General features: G+C 43.8%; 1 protein-coding gene across 1 annotated transcript in view; it reads right to left on the reverse strand.

The window, feature by feature from the left end:
• The window catches only part of RIC8B (RIC8 guanine nucleotide exchange factor B), a 49,052-nt gene that overhangs the window by 5,342 nt on the left and 19,605 nt on the right, over nucleotides 1-24,105 (reverse strand). The window contains exons 5-8 of the mRNA XM_015427578.1: nucleotides 7,670-7,835; nucleotides 5,975-6,070; nucleotides 2,214-2,358; nucleotides 665-809 (exon numbers count right to left, since the gene is read on the reverse strand). Coding sequence (XP_015283064.1) covers nucleotides 665-809; nucleotides 2,214-2,358; nucleotides 5,975-6,070; nucleotides 7,670-7,835 — 552 coding nt within the window. The remainder of the gene's footprint in view (nucleotides 1-664; nucleotides 810-2,213; nucleotides 2,359-5,974; nucleotides 6,071-7,669; nucleotides 7,836-24,105) is intronic.

Below are 24,105 nucleotides of genomic sequence, written 5' to 3' on the forward strand. Positions count from 1 at the left end.
TTGTCTAAAAGGAGATAATTTCAATATGTTGAAATTTCAGAAAATTTCAGTTTCTGACTTCCAAGCTGAGAGAAAATGATGCAGCATTTATACTGTAAGCTTAATGTGTGTTTCAAAAGGGAATGGATAGCAATCTATCACACAGTTACAGAAGCTAGGGATTTTGTGTCTCGATTAGAAGACAGTAACACATCAGCAAGGCCTCCCACTTAGATGTTGTGCCTCCCCCCTTTTCTTATCTTGGAATCTTACAATTTTGACACTTAATGAGAATTTTTAGGGAAAATATGAATGTTGGACAGGTTTTTTATGCATAACACCAAGAGAAAAAAATAGCTTGAGCATTGCTTTCTTAAGGAATGCTAAGATTCTGGTCAACAATGTTTTTAGTGATGAGGAAGGCCTGGCGTGATCTGGGCCATGGGGTCGCAAAGAGTTGGACTTGACTGTGCGACTGAACAACAACAACAACAAAGGCAACTAGGCAAGCTTGAAACTGATTTTGAAGGACAGAAATGACCCACATGAGATGGGAGAGCTCTCAAATCTGAAAACATATACATTTGACAAAAGGTAACGCTGAAAGCAAAAGAAAGAGAAACATAAAACACAGAACCCATCAGCTTTAACAACAGGAGTGGAGTGGAGATGAACAATAGTGTACTTTGGCTTTGCAGATTTGTATTCTTCAGTGTCTGTATCTTCATCATCTGAATACCAGTTCTCTCCTCTTCCTCCAGCTAATAGGCCTCTTGCTGCTAGTAGCCCTGCTGCATTGCCATAGCCAGTGTACTTCAGTAAGCTGTCAACTGCAAAATGTCAAGCAGATAAAGAAACAATTTATTTGTGTAGGGCTGAGTTTTAAACAGGATGGTATCAAGATCTTTAGTTGTGGCTTTCAGTCTTACCAGACTATTTGTTATATTAAGTGTGTACATTTGTCTGAATGTCCAGTTTGACTTGGCATGAAACAGTTTTATCTTTAAGAAAAAAACGAAGTCAGCAAATGACACACACACCCCCCGGCAGAAAACTGTCATGGGCAAACGAAGCCCCCTGATTCTGAACAGAGAAGTGTGCAGGGGCCTATGCAAAGGACTGTCAGTCCAACAGAGCCTAACTCTAAAACTTAATTTAGAATTTACACTTAACACCTGGCAAGAAATTATTGTAAATGACAAAATGAGATATGTCCCAATACAAGATAAATAAGATTGATTTTTATGCAAGTACGATTGTCCTTCTTTGTAAGCCAACATCATGTACAAGAATACAAACATCAATACCAAATACATCCCTCACACTGTGTAGTACGAGACTGAAGTATTCAGTATTACATACAATTCAAATCATTCCAAGGTACAGAAACATGCACAACTATTGATGGTATAAACTGAGAATGCTCAGACCATGGGGCAGCTCCGGTTGGCACAGCAATCCCTGTGCGACTGTGAACAATAACTGCTCACTTGTTGCACAGCAGTCTTACAGAGGATATTAACAGATCAATAGTCCTTCTGCAGTTTGAAAGGGGAAGCAAAACTGAACTTTTTAGAAGGGCTTTTGCTCATAGCATAAGAATAAGTAACTTTTAACACTTCGGCTCTTAAAAGCCCAAGGAGTTGTCCTCAAATTTGTTATTGCTCGCTCTTTTAATTAGTTCTGGTTTTGTTGATAACATATTTGTTTACTTGTTTCCTGTCATTTAATCAGTTTCTCATGCATGAAAGTCTTATCCCATGACTAAGTTTACTCAGGAGATTCCGGTGGGGAACTTTAACTTTACAATTCTTTCTAGATGTTAGTCTGGAAAGGAGCACTGCATCACCTACCATCATGGTTGATTATGACTGTACGTATATTTATTTTTATATAAGTAAGTACTTTGTGACAACTGCCTGCTAAATAAATAGAAATGGACCTTATGTGGAGTCCCATCCAGAGAGCTTAACTATCCTGGGGTGAGCTTGTAGTCAGTCAGTTATCACCCTGCCACCTAAAGGGACTTATAGCACACAGAAGATGTACGTTTTTAACTTAGTTTTATGGACTTCTTTGAAAAAGGTATCATCCCATTTTTTTTTAAAGTTAACTTGCATTCTATGCAGGCCAGTCATTTGAAAGAACCTGCTCATTCTAAGTGACAAAAGCTTCCCTACCTGGCAGACTACCCCACGTCTCCCACAACCAGCCATAAAAGCCAGCCTTTTTACCTCTCTCCTTGCACAGAACAAAAAGAAATTCTGCTGCAATCTGCTTCACTCCTAGATCAACATGAGTCATAAGACGCACAAGCTTGTTTCTCAGTGTTGTACCAACTTCAGGGCGATTTGATACGTCTCTCAAGGGAGGCAGCACCTAAAAAAAACAACCACACACACAAGTCGTATGAACAACAATTAATCAACAATGGAAAAGTGTTGGCACATGTCACCCTAAGCGATTTATATTGTTCTCCTCTATTTTAACCTTACAACAACCCTGTGAGGTGAAGTAGGCTAGGCTGAGAATGTGTGACTGGCCCAAGATTACCCAGACAGCTTCCATGACAGAATGGGGATTTGAATGTGGATATCCTAGATGATAGCCTGACACTCTAACCACTACACTACACTGGCTTTCATAGGGTAGCTGCTGTTATGCAACAGCAAGCAGCCAGTCTTGGTCTAGTCATACAACTTACGCAGTATCAAGCTGCCCAGTGGTTGGTGCCAGATCTGGCTCTAATTAGTCCTCCCTCAAAGGCCAAAACAGCCCTGGAAAGGGCCCTTACTGCCTTTTACTCACATAAACCAAGGCTTAAAGACTGGAAATACTGTTGTGGTTGCCTAGCAATGGCTACAATGGCCACTGAGTTTCTTAAACCTATAGGCATTGTTGTTATTATTTTGGGGGGTTAACACTAAGGGTGTGCACTCTGTGTAAACCTTATTGGTATTTATCTGGTATTTTCTCAGCTGGTTACAGAGTGGGACACTAATTTGACTATCTGAAAATGGCTGCCCCAAGAAATCCTGAAAATATTCGGGATTTTTCAGGACTGCCGGATAGCTGCAGTTAAAGGGCACTCGTGGCTTGCAAAAGGCATTTAAGGGGACCGACACAGAGCTCTTAGATCCCGCTGCCCCAGCTGATCCTCTTTTTTTTTCCTATCAGCATTTAGGAATCTCAAATATTTCCCAAATCCAAACACCATACTGGTATTGGGATTTTGGAATATCGGAAAATATCGATGTTATTCGGGTTCGATATACCCGAACAATACCGGGGCTTTTTTTTTTTGCACACCCCTAGTTAACACTCTAATGTATTTTCTAGATTTCAGATTTATTTATTTATTTTACTAACCTGGAGCTTTTTCCAGATTTGTATAAAGCTTTGTCTTTTTCTGTCCATGGCTCCAATCACTAGATTTAAGTATCCACAGACTTGGCCATATTGAGAAATTAGATATTTTGATTAGAGAGACTACTTCAGCTCTTCCCAGTCTTTTTCTAAGTACTTGATTGTTCAGACACCAATGAAACTGGTGTGACTAAACATTTATATTTAATAAAAAATACCTGAAACTCTACTCAAAATAGCAAAGCAGCAGTTTGTTCTGATATTCAATAGTTAACTATTTAAGAATTGAGGTTATCACTATGGTAATTGTCATGAATTGGAACTACTTTCTTTAGATTTTAGTCTTTATAAAGAGTGACTAGGAGAAAGGCCAATCATCAGTGAGTTATAAAAGATCTTTGAGTGTATTGATGTGTCACTGGCAACCAGCATCAATATAATTCATAACATAGTATTCCCCATCACTATGTATGGGTGTGAAAATTGGACAATGCTGATAGGAAAAAAACATTCACTTGAAATGTGTGTTTTACAGATACCATGGACTGCCAAAAAACCAAATGAATACGTTTTAGGTCAAATCAAGCCTGAACTTGCCTTAGAAACTAGAATGACTAAACTGAGGCTATTGTACTTTGGTCACATTATGAGAAGGGAACACTCACTGGAAAAGACAACAACGCTAGGAAAAGTCGAAGGCAGCAAGAAAAGAGTAAGACCAAACATGAGATGGATTGACTCAATCAAGTAAGCCACAACCTTCAGTTTGCAAGACCTGAACAAGACTGTTAATGATAGCATGTTTTTGAGGTCATTAATTCATAGGGTCGCCATAAGTTGGAAGCAACCTGATGGCACTTAACACACACACATAACAGGGACACCCTGTAAACACTGTTACATATATTAGAAGACAGTAATGCTACCTACAACTACCTGGGAATCAGAAAAACCAGATAGCCTTACCATCATCTCTAAAACAGGGGGTGGAAAGTACTGTCACGTCATAGCTGGCTTATGGTGACAGTATAGGGTTTTCAATGCAAGAGATGAACTGAGGTGGTTGACTATTGCCTGCCTCTACATAGTGACCCTGGACTTCCTTGATGGTCTCCCATCCAAGTACTAAGCAGGGCCAACCCTGCTTAGCTTCTGAGATCAAGCTAGCCTGGGCCATCCAGATCAGGGCCTCTAAGACATAACATAAGGGGAGCCAATGTTGGATCAGGCCAATGGCCCGTCCAGTCCAACACTCTGTCACACAGTGGCCAAAAATACCAGGTGCCATCAGGAGGTCCATCAGTGGGGCCAGGACACTAGAAGCCCTTCCATTGTTGCCCCCCCCCCCCAATCACCAAGAATACAGAGCATCACTTGCCCCAGACCAAGCTTTCCTATCTATACCTTGTGGCTAAAAGTCACTGGTAGACCTCTGCTCCATATGTTTATCCAATTCCCTCTTGAAGTTGTCCATGCTTGTAGCTGCCACCACCTCCTGTGGCAGTGAATTCCATGTCTTAATCACTCTTTGGGTGAAGAAATACTTCCTTTTATCCATTCTAACCCGACTACTCAGCAATATCATTGAGTGCAAGAAATCCCTGCAAATGTACTAAAAACTAAACTTGTTGCTAGGAGTGAAATATGATGCAGAGGATGATTCCAAATACTTTGAACACATTTAAACATCATGACAATCTTCTTGTTTGTTTATGATGTCTGCCAGCATTGCACTTATGTACTCCCCTTCCACATGGAGCGTGACTGAAAGCTGCCCGGTTTGAGAAATCTTGGATCAAACAGTAGATTGCTGTGATGATGCCTGGACAACTTCAGAGTTTATTTCATTTCCACAAACTGGGATGTTAAACCAGTTTAGAATCCCAGTTGTGGGGAGAAAACTCCAGTTTGCCAGTGTGGACACTGAAAATTGTCACAGATATGACTAGGAATATAGAGTTTAAAAGGTCAAGGTCAATAGTGCAAGTAATGTAAAATATATATATTATTACTCAATATATTTTATTACTCAATATTCATCTAATGGAGCCCAGAAACAGGTGTGTAAAGTGGAATATGGTGCATTAACTATGTGAGCCAAGTTAAGCAGCTGCTGAGATGCAATGAGAAGGCTGTTGATTCCTTACTAACAGGCTACCCGACTGCACAGGATGGGATCTCGCACATAAAAGGGACCCCCCCCCTCCTATTTGCATACACAATCATGTTATACAGTGGTATGTTTCCTTGATCTCCAGCCTGAAACTCCTTATTGTAATGCTTCAGTGTGCACCTTCAGCAACTGTATGGAGTGATGGGATAGAATCAAATGAACAGTTCCTTATATGTATTTATTGATTTACAAATTTTATATCCTGCTTGTCTTCCCGTACAAGGGCCACCAGTGTGATATTAAACATCAACAGTCCCATTCATCCCGTAAGCTCTCCCTTATGTCACCATGCCCTTTCTTGTATATGTGCATATACCTCCACCCCACTGGAAATTCACTCAACAATGATCAAGCCAATTTTACGTGCAATACAACACCTAACATGTAACTGATACCTAAATATTAGCTACTAAAATGTAGCAGAAACTCTTTGTTATCCACCTTTCTGTACCTCACCTGAGCTTTGATAAACTTCCTTATATTCCGATGGGAACGGCAGCATCTTGTTAGTAAACTGAGAACTGGAGTGAGGCCTTCCCGATAGCTACTCCCCTAGAATGATAATAAAAGAATACAATTATTTTTTTTTCTTCTTGTGACACTATCATTTCCCACTAAACTCCACACTGTTACCATAGTGTTTCTCAGAACTAGAGGACAGACATCTACAGTTGCTACTGTCTTTTCCATAACAGCTGAGGGCCATTTACATTTCTGAAAGCACACAGTAAACACGCAGATGAGAGCTATTATAGAATGAGGCTGCTGTGGACATATTTACCAAACATATGAATACTCTAAAACCTTTAAACCACAACCACCAGCACTGCTGACCTGTGGCAAAGATGAAGGAAATGGTCTCCTACTGTAGTGTGTTGGATGACTCCAACTTTCTATTAAAAGACTAATTCATACATTTTGATTAGAATATCTTGCATTTTCAGGTAAAATAGTAAAATACTGTTTTGATGAAGCTACTTGCCTGTTCAGTGACACAAACAAAATAATTTTACACTTTTATGTGCATAGAGGATCCTGAAATTCCAACAGGCTACAAAATCAACAGTTGAACAGCATCATATGCCCTGGGGTCGTTTCGTAGAAAAAGAGCTAGGGGAACTCATTAGCATAACTCATTACCATATGCCACACCCTCTGACATCACCGGAAGTGTGTCATAACGCCACACACTCCGCCCCCAACGGTCCCGGCCACCAGCCTTGCAGCTCCACTGCCGAGCCCCATGAGGGGCCCGGTGGTGGACCTGCAAGGCCGGCGGGAGTGCAAGGAAGCCCCAGGCAGGCAGGGGTGGGGAGAGGCAGGGAGGAAGCAACTTACCCTCCCTCTTCTCCTGCCTCCTCCTGGCTGAATGAGGGCCGGAAGTGGGGCGGCTGGAAGCAGGGGGCGGGGCTTCGTCATGTGCCCTCTGCATATGCCACACACACTTTATTCTGTACTTTTGTGGTTTGGGATCTCTAAGGAAATCCTAAACAAATAATCCCGCCCCCCAAAAAAGCAGGTAGCCCAACAGAGCTTCATTTTGCATTTTTAGAGGCCAGCTTCTAACCATGAAAATTTTAAGACAGTTGAGAGTACATAAAGTAAGGCCAAACCACATGAAACAATGCAAGATTAGCAAACATTTTCAAAGTACTTTGACTGTAAACAACAGTTGTGCACATCACCACTGCCCCATTTAGCTCAAGAGTGAGCTGGCAGCTAGGTTGAAACCTTTCCCTCAGCAGTTAAAAATACTGGGAGAAAACGATTCACAGACCTCCTGTCATCACATCTGGTTTGGCCCTTAGGAGTTTGTGAATCAAGCTGCTTTCAAGTCATTAAGAGGCATCTCATGCCAGTTCTTGAGACCACATTAGACATTAAACAGCATAGTATAGAGGATGCTGCTCAACTATTGATTTCATATGTAATATCTTCTCCCTCCCTCAAGAAGCAATTGAGGGAGGCTGTGCATTTGTTTGGAACAACATATCCTTTCCCTTCTAACCATTTTCCTGATAAAAACTGCTCTTCCCAGGCAATTTTTTTCAACACACAATGGATTTTCACCAAAACAAAGCAAACAACAACAAACCCCCCAATGTTGGGAGAGCTATGAGCATGAGCCATGTCCATATAGCCTGCTCTTACCTTATCAATTCTTTTCTCCATAAACTTCAGTATCACCTGAATTGCATCCATATTCATGCCATTGTATTTTATAACAGTTTCTTCTTCTGTACCTTCCTGAGTTGATGGACTGATGAGGACATCCAAACAAGAAGCTGGAACATTACTTAAAAGGTTGATTGCATTGCTGGAAAAGATTTTAAAAATTCATTCACTTTTGTGGCACCACATCCTTAAATTCACACCTGAAAACAACTTCATGCCTGGTGCCTAAAACAAATGGCATATAATACGGCATTAAAGTCCTTTCAGCAGTGGCATAAAGACCATGGGCTGTTTTGCTTCGCTGATCTAATAGTTGGTATTTACTAGCCAGTGCAACAAGTCCTAGAACTAAATTAATTTCACTGCTCATTCTAATAAGTGTTTTCAGTCATTTAGCCTATGTATGGCTGTGGTCACACGGAGCAGTAAGCACACAAGAGGGACGGAAGAGAGGCGGAGTTTCCGGGCGCGATCTCACAGCAACATCTGGGGAGCGTAGAGCTCCCATGGCTGATCCGTGGCTACCGTTCGAAGACACGCAGTAAAAAACTAGTACCTCCGAGGTACTAGTTTCCGGGAACTGCGCAGCAAGGGCGGGTGCCTGATCGCGCCCCTGCCGGACTCCCGTGGCATCCGGCGCTCGCCAGGTAGTTCCCCCCCATGCCTCCAGAAGCGCCCAACAGCGCATGCGCACAAAGGTGCGCGGCGTTAGGGTCGAGGGAGGGCCACGGGGGGCTGCAATGGGGGCGAGCGGCAGTGGCCAGGCAGAAAGCGGGCCGCGTGTCCCGGGGGGAGGGAGGGCGGGCAGGCGGGCTGCTGGTGGGGAGGGGGGATCCGGCGGGTTACTCCCCCCTCCCCTCCCCTCCTTGTGAGCGGCCCATGGACCCTGCCCAGAGTGGGCTGTGCACGGCGCGTTCCGTCCCCTTCCAATCGGCCGGATTAATACCCACGCTCCCCCCCCCCGCAGTTTCCTGCCCGTGTGACCGCAGCCCTTATTAACTATACTTGAATTTTGATGAAAATATAAAATCAAGGACCACCCCAAAGGAGGGTTATACTTATGCTATTATGATGGAGTTTTAAAATCCACAACACTATAAGTACTACTGAATGTATTAGTAAACACAGAATCAAATGGCCTAAGAAACTCAACTTTCTGCCTTAAAAATCTACTGTTAGACCCCCAAAGGTCACTGTTTTAAAAAAATTGGACTGAAAATGACTACAGTTTAATGGTTAAAAATAAAAATTTATGGTATGTTGAAAAAAATACTGCTCTAACACAATAATTCCACATGGAGACCTATGTCAATCTGTATCAGCAAACTAAACTAAAAACAGTAAACATATAAAATTTCTTTATACTGAATCAGACCATTGGAGTAGGTGTGGCTCAGTGGTAGATCATCTGCTTTGCATGCAGAATGCCCCAGGTTCAATCCCTAGCATCTCCAGGTAAAAGGACCAGGCAATAAATGATATGAAAGACCTCTGCCTGAAACCCTGGAGAACTGCTGCCAGTCTGAGTAGACAATGCTGACCTTGATAGACCAAGGGCCTGATTCAGTATAAGGCAGCTTCACGTATGTGATTCATCACTGTCTACTCACACCGGCAATGGCTCTTCAGGGTCCCAGGTGGAAGTCTTTCACATTACCAGCTGCCTGACCCTTTTAAGTAGAGATGCCAAGGACTGAACCTGGGACATTCTGCATGCCAAGCAGATGCTCTACCACTGAGCCACAGCCCCTCCCCTGAGCCACGCCTCCCTCTCAAGTAACTTCAGTAGTACCTTAAAAACTAACAAAATTTATTCCATCTAGCCTTTAAGATGTCACTGCTGTAACACCAACAGGGTTGCCAGCTGTAAGCTGAGAAATACCTGGAGATTGGGGGGGGTGGAGCCTAGGAAGGGCAGGGTTTGGGGAGGAACCTCAACAGAGTACAATGCCACAGAGGACACCCTCCAAAGCAGCCATTTTTTCCAAGGGAACCGATCTCTGTTACCTGGAGATTAACTGTAATAGAGGAAGGCCTCCAGGTGTCACCTGGAGGTTGGCAACCATAAATACAAATGTTATTGAGGTCTATATCTACCATGAAAACAGTAAAGCCCAACAGCAATGCTACTGAGGTTGAATTGACAGTGACTATAAAATCTAAATAATATTCAGTGTCAGGGGTCATTTCGTAGAAAAAGAGCTAGGGGGACTCATTAGCATAACTCATTAGCATATGCCACACCCCCTGACATCACCGGAAGTGTGTCCTCCCCACAGCCGGTGGCGACCTCCAGCGGGCACCAGCAGGGAGCTCCAGGCCCCGCCCTCCCGCACCTCACCCGGGGGGATGGCGTCCCCCCGCGTCCCCCCCCCCAAATGACACCTGTTCAGTTTTACTTTAAAATTGCTTTGATAAAAACAGCATAAAGGCATAATAATTTAAGAACACAACAATTTAAGCAGCCTTATAACCGTTGGTCACATTCAAACAACACAGCTGACTGTTCTGAGTCATAACTTTAAAAATATTTTTTCTAGGAATGCCCGGTGTTCCAGCATCCTTTCCCATTTTCTGCAGATGGTTTTAGAATTTTTGCAAAATTCCACTGTCCACCACATCATTTCTGGTTTTTACTGGAAGCACTTGCTGGCTATGGTGTAATAACCCTAGTTTTCTCTGCCTCTGAAATGGCAATCAAATCTGACTACGTGCAGAATTAAACTTGGTTTAACAGCAACTTGGTTTAACATTCAGTGTGACCCAAAGATAACCCCAGTTCGATTAGCAAGATACCTTAGCTGCAATTTAACTAACTGCTATAAAAACTGGGGGGGGGGGGAGACTCAAAATAATACCTTCAGCCACAGGAGGATTTTTTAAAAACAAAACTTTGCGATTTTTTTTAAAAAGCAGCATTGAAGTATCATGCAATAAAGTAAAGAATATACAATTGTAAAGAATGTACAAATGACAAGTTGGTAACTGAAGGTTGCCACCTGGAGTATAATTGGCCCTCACAATGGATTTCATGGACATTTTCTATATACAGAAAATGATTTCTGATAAGAGCCAAAATTCTACAGTATGTAGTCAATATGCCTACCCTCAAGCTTAGGTATATAGGGCTCTCACCATTTCCCCATTTACTTTATATTATAAACAATAGTGTTCTAGTATTTTTCATATATATATATATATATATATATTTAAGTGGCAGGGGGGATGGGGGAAAGGACTGAAAACGGTATGGCAGAATTTGCCCGATTATTTTTGAGCAATGTATGAAATATGAATTCTAGCAGGTGAGAGCCCGCAGCAGCCAAACAGAGATCCTGTGACACCTTAATGAGCAAAACGTTAATTATGACAAGGTGGGCTCTGACTCATGAAAGCTTATGAAATATGAAATGACACACAATAGATAAAGAAGTTATGACTTTTAATTTTTCCCCTGGTACCAGCCACCCAATTGGTGTTAATAGTTGAAAGCAGCTTCCAGCCTTCACTATTGCAAGGATGCCCTTGAAATTGTCTGGGTAAATCTTGCTGAAAGTGCAGAAGCCAGAAAGATGGCTGAATATTTTTTTCCAGCTGTCCGAAAGTGGGGCTTCAATGTCCTTGCAGTGACATGAGAACAACAGCTGGAGATGGTGAGAGAAAGATGCCAGGCACTGAAAGTGTGGGTGTGTGATCCAAACTGGTAAATCAAGTCCTCCTAGCCTTCCTGCTGTGCTTGAAGGAAAAGTAAATTTTAAACTAATTCAAACCTTGCAGAGAAATTGCATAGGTCACAGTGGTGTCCAATATTCTCTCTGTCTCCATTTTATCTCTCAACCACTCTGTCAAGGAGGACAGGCTGAGAGTGAGTGACTTAACCAAGTTCACCCAGCCAGCTTCCATGGCAGAGGGGAATTGGAACCAGGCTCTCCCAAATCCTAGTGTACTCGGCTACACTGTGCTGCCTTATTTCTTTAGATTTGGCAGGCAACAATGCAATAACAATTTGCAAGGACACAAAAAAATAACTATGCCATAAGACACAGAAGCTACATAACAGGGCTGATGTACAGTGTACCCAGGGGTCGTTTTGTAGACAAAGAGCTAGGGGAACTCATTAGCATAACTCATTAGCATATGCCACACCCCCTGACATCACCGGAAGTGTGTCATAAGGCCACACACCCCGCTCCCAATGGTCCCGGCTGCCGGCGGCGGCCTTGCAGCTCCACTGCCGAGCCCCATGAGGGGCCCGGCGGTGGACCTGCAAGGCTGGTGGGAGTGCAAGGAAGCCCCGCTATGGCCCTCCCTGGCCCCAGGCAGGCAGGGGTGGGGAGAGGCAGGGAGGAAGCAACTTACCCTCCCTCTTCTCCTGCCTCCTCCTGGCTGAATGAGGGCCGGAAGCGGGGCGGCCGGAAGAGGGGGGTGGGGCTTCGTCATGTGCCCCGCCCCCGTACCTCACCCGAGGAAACTGCGATCCCCCGCGATCCCCCCCGAAATTACCTCTGAGTGTACCTCTAAGTACATTTACTCAGAGCTGAGTCCCATTTTCCTCAGTGGAGCCTACACCCAAGCAAATATTCACAGACTTGCATATAGACAGCATGCAAAATGCTTGAGTGAAGGGATGCAAAGGTGGGTGTGTCTGTGTAGGGAGAGAGATGAAGGGGAGGAGTTTTGCAACAGAGGGGGGGTACACTCACCAATTGAGGAGCTTATGCTGCAGCTGCCCTGGACAGCACTTAGACAAGCATTACAGGCACTACGTTGTTGCATCTGGGGTGATGTTACTAATTTCTGGATAAGTCAGTCTCCTATTTAATTTTCCTGTCTTCCTTATTTTTAAAAAATGTTCAAACAGAAGGGGGAGTCCCAGAAGCAGCTGTGACTGTGCACTAAATCAGCCCATGTTAAGAGTTAGTCTGACCCCTGCACTTAGATGCTGTTTTCAGGCTTCTGCATTGCAGCTGGCACAGACAAGTGGCAGCAAGGATGAACTCAGCCGGATACTTCACTTGCTCAATAAACAGCTGACGCTTGTTCTTGCTCCCATGTTGGTGGGAAGCGGGAGATGTCTCAGCCGGGCTCCTTGTAATCCACCCAGGGATAAGCCACCTCAGTGGAGGACCACAGAAGAGCCTAAACACGCCCAGGATAGACAGAAGCACCTGGCAGCGGCGGCCAGATTGAGGACATGGTGACCAGGTCTTGTTTTCCAGGCTCTGAGTGTGCCTGTATGATCAGTAGCTGTGCTTCATTTCATACAGCATAACTGCTTGACATAATGTATTTGTGTCTCCTACATGTGTAACTCCTTTAGCATACAACAGAGGTGTGACCTGACCTTAGACTGAGGCTTGGCTTACTTTCTTGAGGTATCTGCTCTGCATGCACTTTTTCCCTTTCTGCTTTCCAACAGCAGCACAGTTGTAGTTTTCATTGCATTATGATATCAGGTCAGCAGATCTGAGGTAGATGGTATTATTTGGTAGTGAGAAACCTGTAGTTAATAGAGTAATTACCCACCCCAGGTGAACACAGTATTTCTATGGCCTCATCACTGTGCACATGGGGCTCTGTCCCAGTGCCAGAATTTTTAATTTAAAGGACTGACAACCCCCTGCAGGCAGCTAAGAGTAAAGAAACTATGGGAAAGCAATAACAACAGGCTGCTCTGAACTTAAGGGGCAAGCACTTTATAGATACTACCCTACTACTTATTCAGGGAGTAGCAGATTGGAAGCAAATACATATTTTAAAAATCCTCTGTGGCTCTTATGTAGAAGGGGGTGACTTTTGTGGTCAGGTATGACTTTTGTCTTTTGTTCTCAGAGTGCTTTCAGAATCTTGGTTGCATACTTGCACTACTCTTTTGGACTGAAATAATTATGTCACACTAGTTTATACTATCCATTGATTATGCAAAGTAGATGTTTCAGTGCCCTAAACATTTATTCTAGAATTCCAAAGTTTAAGCTGGGCAATGGATTTCAGGGTGTGAGAGATTTACTGTGCTAACACACACCAGTGGATATCAAAGCAGAAATCAAGGTCTAGAACCATACAGCCTGACCCATTTGTATTCTATGTTGTGTTGCTTTATTGTTCCAGTTTTGTAAGGATATTTGAGAAGCAGTGCTAGTGGCTTTCTGTAGCCATTCTGAAAATGGCTGCCATATGCCTCCTGGGGGCAGGAGTTCTCCCACCCCAAACAGTCATTGCCTGCTAGCATTCTCGTGGCCACTGAGATAATTTTTTAAAAAATCAGTTTTGGCATCCCTCCCCCTCAGTCCTGATTCCCCCACCTCAGACTCCTGCTGGGTGACAGCCCATAATTCTGAAAAGCCTCCCCCCCCCGCACCAAACATACAAACTCAGAGTTTGCTTGGAATCATTACAATTTGATGGCTTCTTCTTTGAACTTACTGAAAAAGCAGTGAATGGCTTAATTAGCCAAGTATAACAAAGAAAATATGCAGGATAACTATGCACACTGTGAAGGGGGGGGGGATCAGTGTATGATTTTGTATCAGCATGAAGACCACAAGCCTCAACACAAGTGCTAAGTAAGCAATTAACTTATTTATAAGTATATCCACTCAGATCACAGTGCAAATGCCACTGATTTGAAACTGAGTGGTTAGGAACAGGGAGTTTAGTGGCCCCAAATATTTTTTTCTCTCTTATTGTTCTTGCTGCAATCGTTGTGTCAGATACTTGTCATGATCTAAAGCACCCTGAAGAGAACAGAAGTTCTCCATCTCCCACTACATGCCACAAAATGCTGCCTCCAGGAATCAGGGGACTGCCTAGGAATAGCTCAGAGCATAATGCAGGGGTCAGGGTGGGGGGTGGGGTAGAAAAGCAAAAAAAAAAAAAAAAAAAAAGTCACACACACTGTTGCCACAAATGCCCTTCCAGACAGAAAACAAACTTTGTATTCTACTCCTATGTTCACAATATTTCCCATACCTCTTCACAACACATACAGTGCTCTGGTTCCAAAGCACCACACCATCAAAACTAGTAAAAAACAGAATACATGTTGTTGACTGGGTTTTCCTTTAGACACCTAACATTTTGGAAGATAACCTGTTCTCAAGAATGAAAAGGCACAAAGTTTAACACAATTCAGTTCTGCAAACATTTGGCCGCTTGGATTCTTTCCATTAAAAGCCCCCTACCCAACTGGTTTCTTATTAAGCAGTAGTGTTCCCAAACACCTACAAAATTAATTTTCTGGATCACTGTGCCCGAGCTATTCTTTTCAATAACCAAAGCCTGGCTTTCTGATCCTTGTCACTCTCCTGACAGTTTTATTTGTGGTAGAGGAGTGTATGAAATTCTCCAGCTACCAGGAAGTCAGCGACTGTGCACAGATCCACACAATAGTGTTTGCATTCCTCCTGCAGGGGGTAGAAATGCTGTGTATATTATTCCCCCCCCTCTCTCAGCTTCCTAAAGATCATTAATCACTAGGACATGACAACCACCCACTCATACTCTTGGCCCCCTCCTGATATGCAAATATGAAAGCAAAGAACTGTTTAGCACTGATGAAAGCCTTGATTAAAATCTTGTTAGAGGGCAAACATGGCATTTGTTCCAATATACAATAATTTAAATTGTATGCAGTCAAATGTTATAAAATTACATGATGGGCGGAATCGTTCCAGCCCATGCACAGTTTCACTGAACAGCTGATATGAAACTTTAAAATATTTTTTTTTGATCAGGTTACAATAAATATCTCTTTAAAAATAACATCTAATTAAATATATTTATGCTTACATTAATAAAATTGAATCTATATCACTCTGCCAAACACAACAAGTTGAAGAATGCTTGTCTACCTACAATAATGAATCCCAAGAACAAAATAATGAGAATTTCAGGGTCAAACATATGACACAATTAATACTATACTGAGTTGATTATTATGCAATTTATCAATACTTAGTTTGTCAAACAGCAAGAACTGTTGTTTTCCATGTCTTGGAAAAACAGTTTTGGCCAGAAACTGACAGTCCTTGCTTCTGGAAATTTAAATTATATAGGACAAAAGGCACATGAGGTATAGATTCAGAAGTATAAAATATAAATAGAATATATTCCGTTCTTATAAAATATAAAGGGTTATTTCATTTCAAATAGCTGTAATCATTATAGCAACAAGCACATATGCAGACTTGTCCAGTAAATGTGAACTACAAAGTGAATGGCCATGCAACCCTGGGGGAGAGAGATGGCAAATGTGCCCAGGGAGCTGACTAGGCACTACATTCTGAGATGTTCTGGCAGAGTTCCCTAGCCAGGCACTGGTGTGGCAATGCCACAGGGCAACGCCAGCGCAAGCTGCTGCACTGGTGAGAAACAGGGGAGGACCCAGGGGCATGGCAAAAGTTAGATACCTCCCTAAATTGCCCCAGTCCAGGAATGGCCCCCAAACCAGTGGAACATTACGCTGCCTAAACCCACAACGTAACCCACAGGCACCCATACAATGTAAAGTCCAAGTCCCCCCAACAGGAACAGTGCTGCCTCAAAGCCACACTGGAGCACAGGATGCTGACTACAGTCACAACCAATCACTCCCCTCCCCAACAGTGCCCAACTCCCTCCCCTGCACCCAATGACAGCCCCTCCCCAGCACTACACAAAACCCAGCCAGGACACTACAGTTCAATGGGTAGGGCACATGGCATGGGACTCTTATCTCAGAAGTATCTGCCTTGCACATTTAAAGCGCATGTTGTTGCACTCTGTGCAGGAGAGGCACAGAGAGGGCACTTAGCACCACTGAGTGACCCCTTAATACTAACATCCAGGGGGGAGAGCAAAGTCCATGCCATCTGACTAACGTGTCTCATTTCAGAACCCTAACAGATACCCCATCGCTAGGGGCTCAGCCCAATGGGGCAATCATGCACTGGCAGCTGAGCAGGGGCAGAATACAGCTGCCCCAGCCTGGGAGTCCACACCTGCCTCCCTTGTTCCCCCTTCATGAGCCCAGGTGCTACCTCAACAATGCCAACTCCCACCCCTGAGGCTGGCAGTGTGTGATTATGGGGTTAAGACGAGTCAGGACCAGCTAGCACTATGATGGGGGCTTGGGACCCTGGGCTGGTCCTGTACTAGGCTGCTAGCACACTTTTTTGCCAGGGCACCCCTTCACCCTAAGTGGGGGTCAGGGTACAAATCCAGTACAATTTTGGCTCTGAACTAACACAGGGCACAACTGTGGGTTGGAGAGTCTGGCCGCTGCCCCACTGTGCCATGTAAACCAGCTGGCCGAGCAACCATGGGACTCCTTGCCTTGCAGGACCAGAGCCCTATGCAGCAGCAGATGGACTCGTGTGATTTGCATGGCTGCAGCATGCACCTCAGGAGGGTTCCCTGGCAAATGGAGCCCCTCCCATCAGGATGGATCTGCAGACCCTGCAGATTGGCTATGGTTTGCGCATGCTTCTGTTTAGTATCTGTGTGTGTGGTGATTCAACAGGGGACCTGGGAGCATGACCAGTATAGTCCCTGCCACACTGGTCAGTCACCAGTTCAAACCCAGCTCCTGGAGCATGCTGCTTTGGGCAGCCTTCAGCATATCTGCCTCACTCAGATGCATGCTGTACCAGCGACAGCTCAGCCTCTCTCCTCAGGGTTCCTAGGAGCAGCTTCCAAAGGCACAGGTGCCACATTGGACAGAGAGAGTTGGCAACCCAATTCATTAGACCCCTTCATGATTTGCCTTTCACATCTGTTTGCGAGTTCCATGTACATTTCTGCCCCATCCCCCGCCACCTGTGCGGCCCTTTCAAGCGTCCAAGAGGGTGACTACTGCCTGATGACACGCCTCATTTGAGCCTGCCCTCTTGGCTCAGGTGCTAGGAAGCTGGTCTTGTGTGTGTGGGGGGGGGGGGTGTGAATTCAAGCCTGGACTCTGTCTCTTGTTTGTCTTTCTCTTTTACTTTTTCATGAGATGGTGTGCACAGTTCAGAGCAGGGAAGGTTACATGTGAGCAGCATTTTTGCTATCAGTCAAGATGTGGGCATCCTGTCTGCTGCACAGGTGCCCTCCTCCTGGGGCTGGGGAGGAAGGTACTCAGGCCACATGCTTCTGTTAGTGTTGCACTGTTGCTGCTGGGTTTTTCCTCCCTGTCTGCTGGCTCCCCCTTGAGGGGGAGGGGCATCAAGGGGCGCGGCCGGGACTGGTGGGCTGCGCCTGTGTAAGACACTCACAGAGGCATCATCGGCTACCATTGGCTGCTTAGTGAATGTTGCCAGCGTTGTTATGGACTCTGGTGTGCTTGCCATGCTGTCTGTGCCTTACATGTTGTTATTTCCTCCTGCAGAATGTCCGCAGGGAATGGACCAGCTGCACTGCTTTTGCGTCAGCGGCCAGTCACCACCGCCACAGCAGCCCTCAGGACGATGCTGCCCAATAATGATTGATTCATTCCCACACCTCCAAAACATTATGAACATTCTGATCAAAATAATCCTACAACAAGCAACTTTGCAATCTACTTAAAAAAAAAAACCCATGTTATATGATTTTGTACAAAACATCAACATTTGCCCAAACTGAATACTAATTACAAACATTTGATAAGGTTCAAAATTTGGGGCTCTAAAGTCTGTGCAGTCTGGAGATCAGCTGTAATCCAGGGAGAGAGAACCCTGGGTCCTACTAGGAGACTTACATGCTGTGGTTTAAACAGAGTTGCCAAAGCCCCTGGATGTGACCAGGCTTCATTTTAGAAGCCATGTTCACATATATACCTCTATGAGAAAAAAGCCAATGTGTGATCGTTTTACAATGTACCAAAGCACCAGGACCTGAATTAATGTGGGGTTTCAATCACATGTGAGCTGTATGCGCAGTGAACATGTGAGAATTACTCAAATTCAAATACCTTTTATTGGCATAGAGTGAGAATTACTCAGTCCACATATAAAGAAAAATCAAGTGTACACTGCATACAGTTTGTAAGTAACATGTGAACAGGGCCATAATCCTACTGCAAATAGCAAATCTGAGGGCTCCAAGATTTTCAGAAGGGCAGTGAACCACGGATGGGGGGTGGGGATCATAACTGCTTACAGGACTCCTTAGATTTACAGAAAAATATCTGTTTGTACATTAAGAGAAAGACAGCCTGATGAAGCCCTGAGCCTGTTAACTGGCCTCCAGAAGCCATGGAACATCAATTGACAGGGAAAGGTATGGGTGGGGGGGAGAGAACGGCCCTGTTTGAGCTTGTACCAGGATAAAGTTACCTTGAGTTGATGGGGGATTAGGGTCAGGAGATGAGCCTCAGACTTTATATTCCAATCCAGAAAGTTATAGATTTAAGTACTCTAACCCCTTTGAAGCCAAGAGGAAAAGCACTTCCTCCACTCCTAATACAGTATCCCTCAGAGCTCCTAATAGTTTGAACTATTTTTGAATAGGAGAGACAGTTAGTAAAATAAGGTATTTATACATAAAGAAGTACACATCCCCTGACCATGTCCCCTACCCATTCATCCATGCAAACACAAGAAGAGGGGTATTTAAAACACCCACTCCCTACACTGCACTACTCAGATCAAGGGCTAGACTATGCAGAGTCAACTTCCTACTCCCCTAGCCCCAAACCTTACCCCTCTGTTGCCAGATTACTGCATATTTAGTTCTGAACCTCAGCAAATTATTTAACTACCTCCAGACTGCAGTAGTCTTATGCTACTTGAACCATGGATTGGAAGAGATTTCCTCACTGTCTCATCTGCCCCTTGATTCTTCAGAGATCCCCTAACCTGAGCCATAGTTCCCCTAAGCTGCGCTAGAGGGCACTGGTGCACAGAATTTTAATAGGCAGTGCAGATGTTTCTGCTTCTGCTAACAAGGCAGTTCCCCCCCACTGGAAAAAATGGAGGATGGGGCACTTACTTCTGGGGTCCATAGAATTGGACCCCCAGTCCAATCTTTTTGAAACTGGGGGCGGGGGGAATGAGGAGAGGCACCAGCAGCTATGCTGCAAATTTGGTGCCTCTGCCTAAAACAACACACACCCCAGAGCCCTCCAGATCAATTCTCCATTATAGCCTAATGGGCCTATTGACTACAATGGTCCCCATAGGCTACAATGGAGCCGGAAAAAATAGGCCTTTGTTTAAAGGTAAAGGTTCCCTTGCTCGAAAGCCAGTCGAATCCGACTCTAGGTTTGTGGTGCTCATCTCCGTTTCAAAGCCGAAGAGCCAGCGCTGTTCAAAGACGCTTCCGTGGTCATGTGGCCGGCATGACTAAACACCAAGGCACACGGAACGCTGTTACCTTCCCACTAAAGTGGTCCCTATTTATCTACTTGCAATTTCTTGCTTTCGAACTGCTAGGTTGGCAGGAGCTGGAACTAGAGACGGGAGCTCACTCCATCATGCGGCACACTCGGGTCTCGAACTGCTGAACTACCGACCTTCCACAGCCTGCAGTTCAGCGTCTTAACCACTTGAGCCACCGCAGCTCCTAGGCCTTTGTTTAGCAAACCCCTATTATGCTTTTCGGTATGATTTGTGAGCTGCCTTGAGTCACAGGGAAAAGTGGGATATAAATATTTGAATAATTAAGTAGTTTGGGCAGGTTGATAACATTTAAGCAACTTCCTGTTTATTAGGTTAGGCAGGGTTCTGAGAGTGATTGTTCCTCTTGACCTGTAGTACTGGTTGTCATATGTCACTAAAAACAACAACAACAAAGCATACTGCAAGAGTCCCCCCCCCCCTTAAGTGCTGGTATGCTTTCTAAGGCTCAGCATAAGGCGACAGTCCAAAGCCAGGTCTACCAATACAGTGGACCGGGGTTGGTAGACCTGTTCTCCACAGGCCAGGTCTACCAATATAGTGGACTGGGGTGGGTAGACCTGTCCTGTGGAGGCCAAGGTCTACTGATATAGTGGAAAGGGGTAGGTAGACCTGTTCTCTGGAGGCAGGTCTACCAATATAGTGGAAAGGGGTGGGTGAAATTGGACCTGATTCTGTTCACTTATAACATTTAAATTATTCTTAAAATATAGTTTAAATATAATTTAAAATAATTTATTCTGAGATTTTTACAAGGTTATGGACGTAATCTTCTTAAAAACTAATTTACGCAACAGTCAAATGTAGACTCGCTAACAACTTTAATGCTACTAGCTTTTTTTTGCTCACAAGGTAATATTTCTGTTCACAACACTGTGGAGCTTAGAGGGAACATTGCTACCCTCTTGTAGTATATTCACTGCCTCTACTGTGCCTCAGGCTTGGACTCCATACTTGCACTGAAATTTCAGATTCAGACTAGCCGATGAGGAGACAATAGGGTTGCCAGCTGCCTAGAGGGAAAAAGTTTTCCATCTTTTTGATAGAGGCTTAATATGTTGCTTACTTCTACGCCACAAAAAGCTTCAGTTGTTCACTGTTATTCTAGGATTATACTAGAGAAGAATATATCTCTTGCTCTGAAGATACATTCAGACTACAATCAGCAAACTAATCCTCATGAAGTACACAATCATACACTTTCTCATCTGCAGACATCACTTTGACATCACAGTGTACTAGACCTAAGGTGAGTCTACCATGATTTCCTTAAGGGTGTATGACACTTAGAAGAAACTGCATTTGCCCAACTCCTTTATTGAAAACACAGCAAGCAATGACAACGCTAAAATGAAAATAGATGGTCTGATGAGAAAGAGAGAGCTGTCTTCTGCAAGATATGAAACTGGGCCTAAATATATTTCAGGATGGTAGAACATGAAGGCATGACATACACAAAGGTGAGAACACCTGACAACTGAACACAACTAAAAAAAAAATGTTTGACTGATCAAGTGCCAAATCAGACAATACAAATGTAAAATGACTATGTACTACTGCTATAGTGCTAGGCACAATCCTGAACAGCTTGTTAACGGACGACTTCTTCAGACATTGCTTCCCTCCCTCACCTCTAAGCAAGAGGAGACCAGCCCTTGGGTTCATGCCCTTCATCTCTGCTCATGCCCCATTACCGAGTAGAAGGCAACACTGGAGCTCCACATACTTGATACCCAGAGACTGTGTAATAGTGATTCTGTGTTCACATAATAGTTGAACATCAAGGTTTGGAACTTACCTTCTGTGTACAACAAGTGGGGAAGGAGCAAGGATGAAGTGCACAACTGTTCTTGGTGCTACTATTCTAGGGAACAGAATAGATGCCCGAATAGATCTTAAGTAAGGCAAACATGAACTAGCAAGAGACTGAAATTTAATAACAACAACAGGTGAGTATTAAATTGTAAGAGAAGGTGCAGAAGAGGTGACACTATAGTGACCAAGGAAAGGCACTGCAGAACAGGGTTGTGAGACAGGAATAATGCAACACAATAGGTTCTACTTCAAATTCTGGACACAAAACACTGCTATTTTAGCAGAGGGTTTGATTAATTTTTTTAAGCAATCAGGCACAGTTTAATATGATTAAAGCAGGATCCAATAGACAGACTCACCTTTCTTCAGGTTATGCCTTAATTGCCAAGGCCAACCCACAAATGTCTGAGATGGTGGCAGTGAACAAGGAAAACAAATGAACTATTAATTGTGTCCTATGTCTATGGAGTGTAATTGATATAAAAATTATTTAAAACAGCTTCAGATTTCACTGGAGCACTCTGCATATGCAAGTTCACAGTAAAGTGAATGGATATATCATGTGTGTGCACACCCAGAAGAGTACACTCTGTACAAGCTACTATTCCTGATTTCTTGTACACCTGTTTATGAGCCATGTCTTCAGCACTGTTTCCAAGCTCTTTGCAAATCCATTATAAGACCAGTCCTCCCAAGTGAGCCCTTCCAACACTTTGTGAAGGCAAGAGAAGCCAGTTCATAAAACAGTATTTGCAATACAAAGTTTAAGTGTTCGCAGCTCATGAAGTAATCATGCAACAGATATTGGATCTTAAAATTCAAACTTTGGATGACTTGGAAAGTATCTGAGTGTCCACTTAGAATGACCATCTCAAGGAAGGATGGAGATTTACAGAGCAATCCTAAACAGGTCTACTCAGAATCCTACTCAGGTCTATCAAATGGGGCTTACTCCCAGGCAGGGCTTTTTTGGTAGAAAAAGCCCAGCAGGAACTCATTAGCATAACAGGCCACACCCAACAGCAGAAACTCATTAGCATGTTAGGCCACACCCTGACAGCACATCTCATTAGCATATTAGGCCACACCCCATGCTTTCCCTTGGCTTGCCTGGGTGCCCCGTGGCTGCAGGGAGCCTGGAAAATCCCCCCCCACCCATTGAAATGCCTCCCTGATCCTTCCAAAGCCCCCCTGGCCCATCCACCTCAGAGTTGCCGGGGGTCACTCTCCAGGCCTTCCCTCTGTAGCCACGCACACAGAGGTTTTGGCTATAGTGGGCGTGGCCAACTCTGAAACCAGCTGGAACTCCGTTCCTGTGCGTTCCTGCCCAAAAATAGCCCTGCTCCCAGGAAAGTGTTCTTTGGATTGCACTGTAAGTTTCAGGCTGTGTTATATATACAAATCCAGTGCCCAAGGAATCAAGCACTTGTTGTCTTCTATCTACCTTCCTGCTCTATTCTACTTCTCTACCCATACTCAGTGCTGGTTTATGCATATAGATACACCAATTGTTTACTGAACACTTGCAATGCAACCCTATGCACAAGAACTCTAATCTAAGCCCTTTGAAATCAATATACAGCCCAACATGTGAACTCTCTTAACATAATGGTGTTGTTTGAGAGGTGATTTAGCCGGTTAAAAAAACTTCAGTGAATTCCAAACCAATGTTGAAGCTTCCTTATTTGAAGAACAATGCAGCGACAGTATGAAAATGCCTATTTGAAAATAGCAGAACTAAAAGAATTGAATTTCTTATGTGACTGCAGATGTGGTAAAAATTTTGGATGTGGTAAATATAACTTCCTATTTTTGTGCCTTTATTCCTGTTCCCAGGTATTATGCCAACAAGTGTCCCATTTATATGGCCTTTAACAATGATCATATTAAGTCATACATTTTCATATGAAGTTGAAATGAAACAAAGCAGGGTTTTTAAAAAATTTCTCTTCCTTTGTTCCTTTTAATAACTGGGAAAAGACCAGAGTATTCTAAGTAAAAAAACTACACCAGTGGTACTCTGCAGCTCACAGAGAGCCTCATTAGCAATTGCCATAATCAAAAACAACCACATGACTAGCACATGCCAATCCACCAAACACACACACATACATACAATATAACTACTAATCTTGAATATATAGCTATAACCTTTTTAATTACCATAATGATGTAAGGTTGTCTTTCCCCACCACTGCTGACCCTTAGCCAGAATTTGTGTATCTGCGGTGAGGGGAAGTGGTCTCACTGCCTTCCCAC

The sequence above is a fragment of the Gekko japonicus genome, unplaced genomic scaffold (genome assembly GCF_001447785.1).
Source record: "Gekko japonicus isolate JY-2015 unplaced genomic scaffold, Gekko_japonicus_V1.1 scaffold28, whole genome shotgun sequence".
Classification (NCBI taxonomy): domain Eukaryota; kingdom Metazoa; phylum Chordata; class Lepidosauria; order Squamata; family Gekkonidae; genus Gekko; species Gekko japonicus.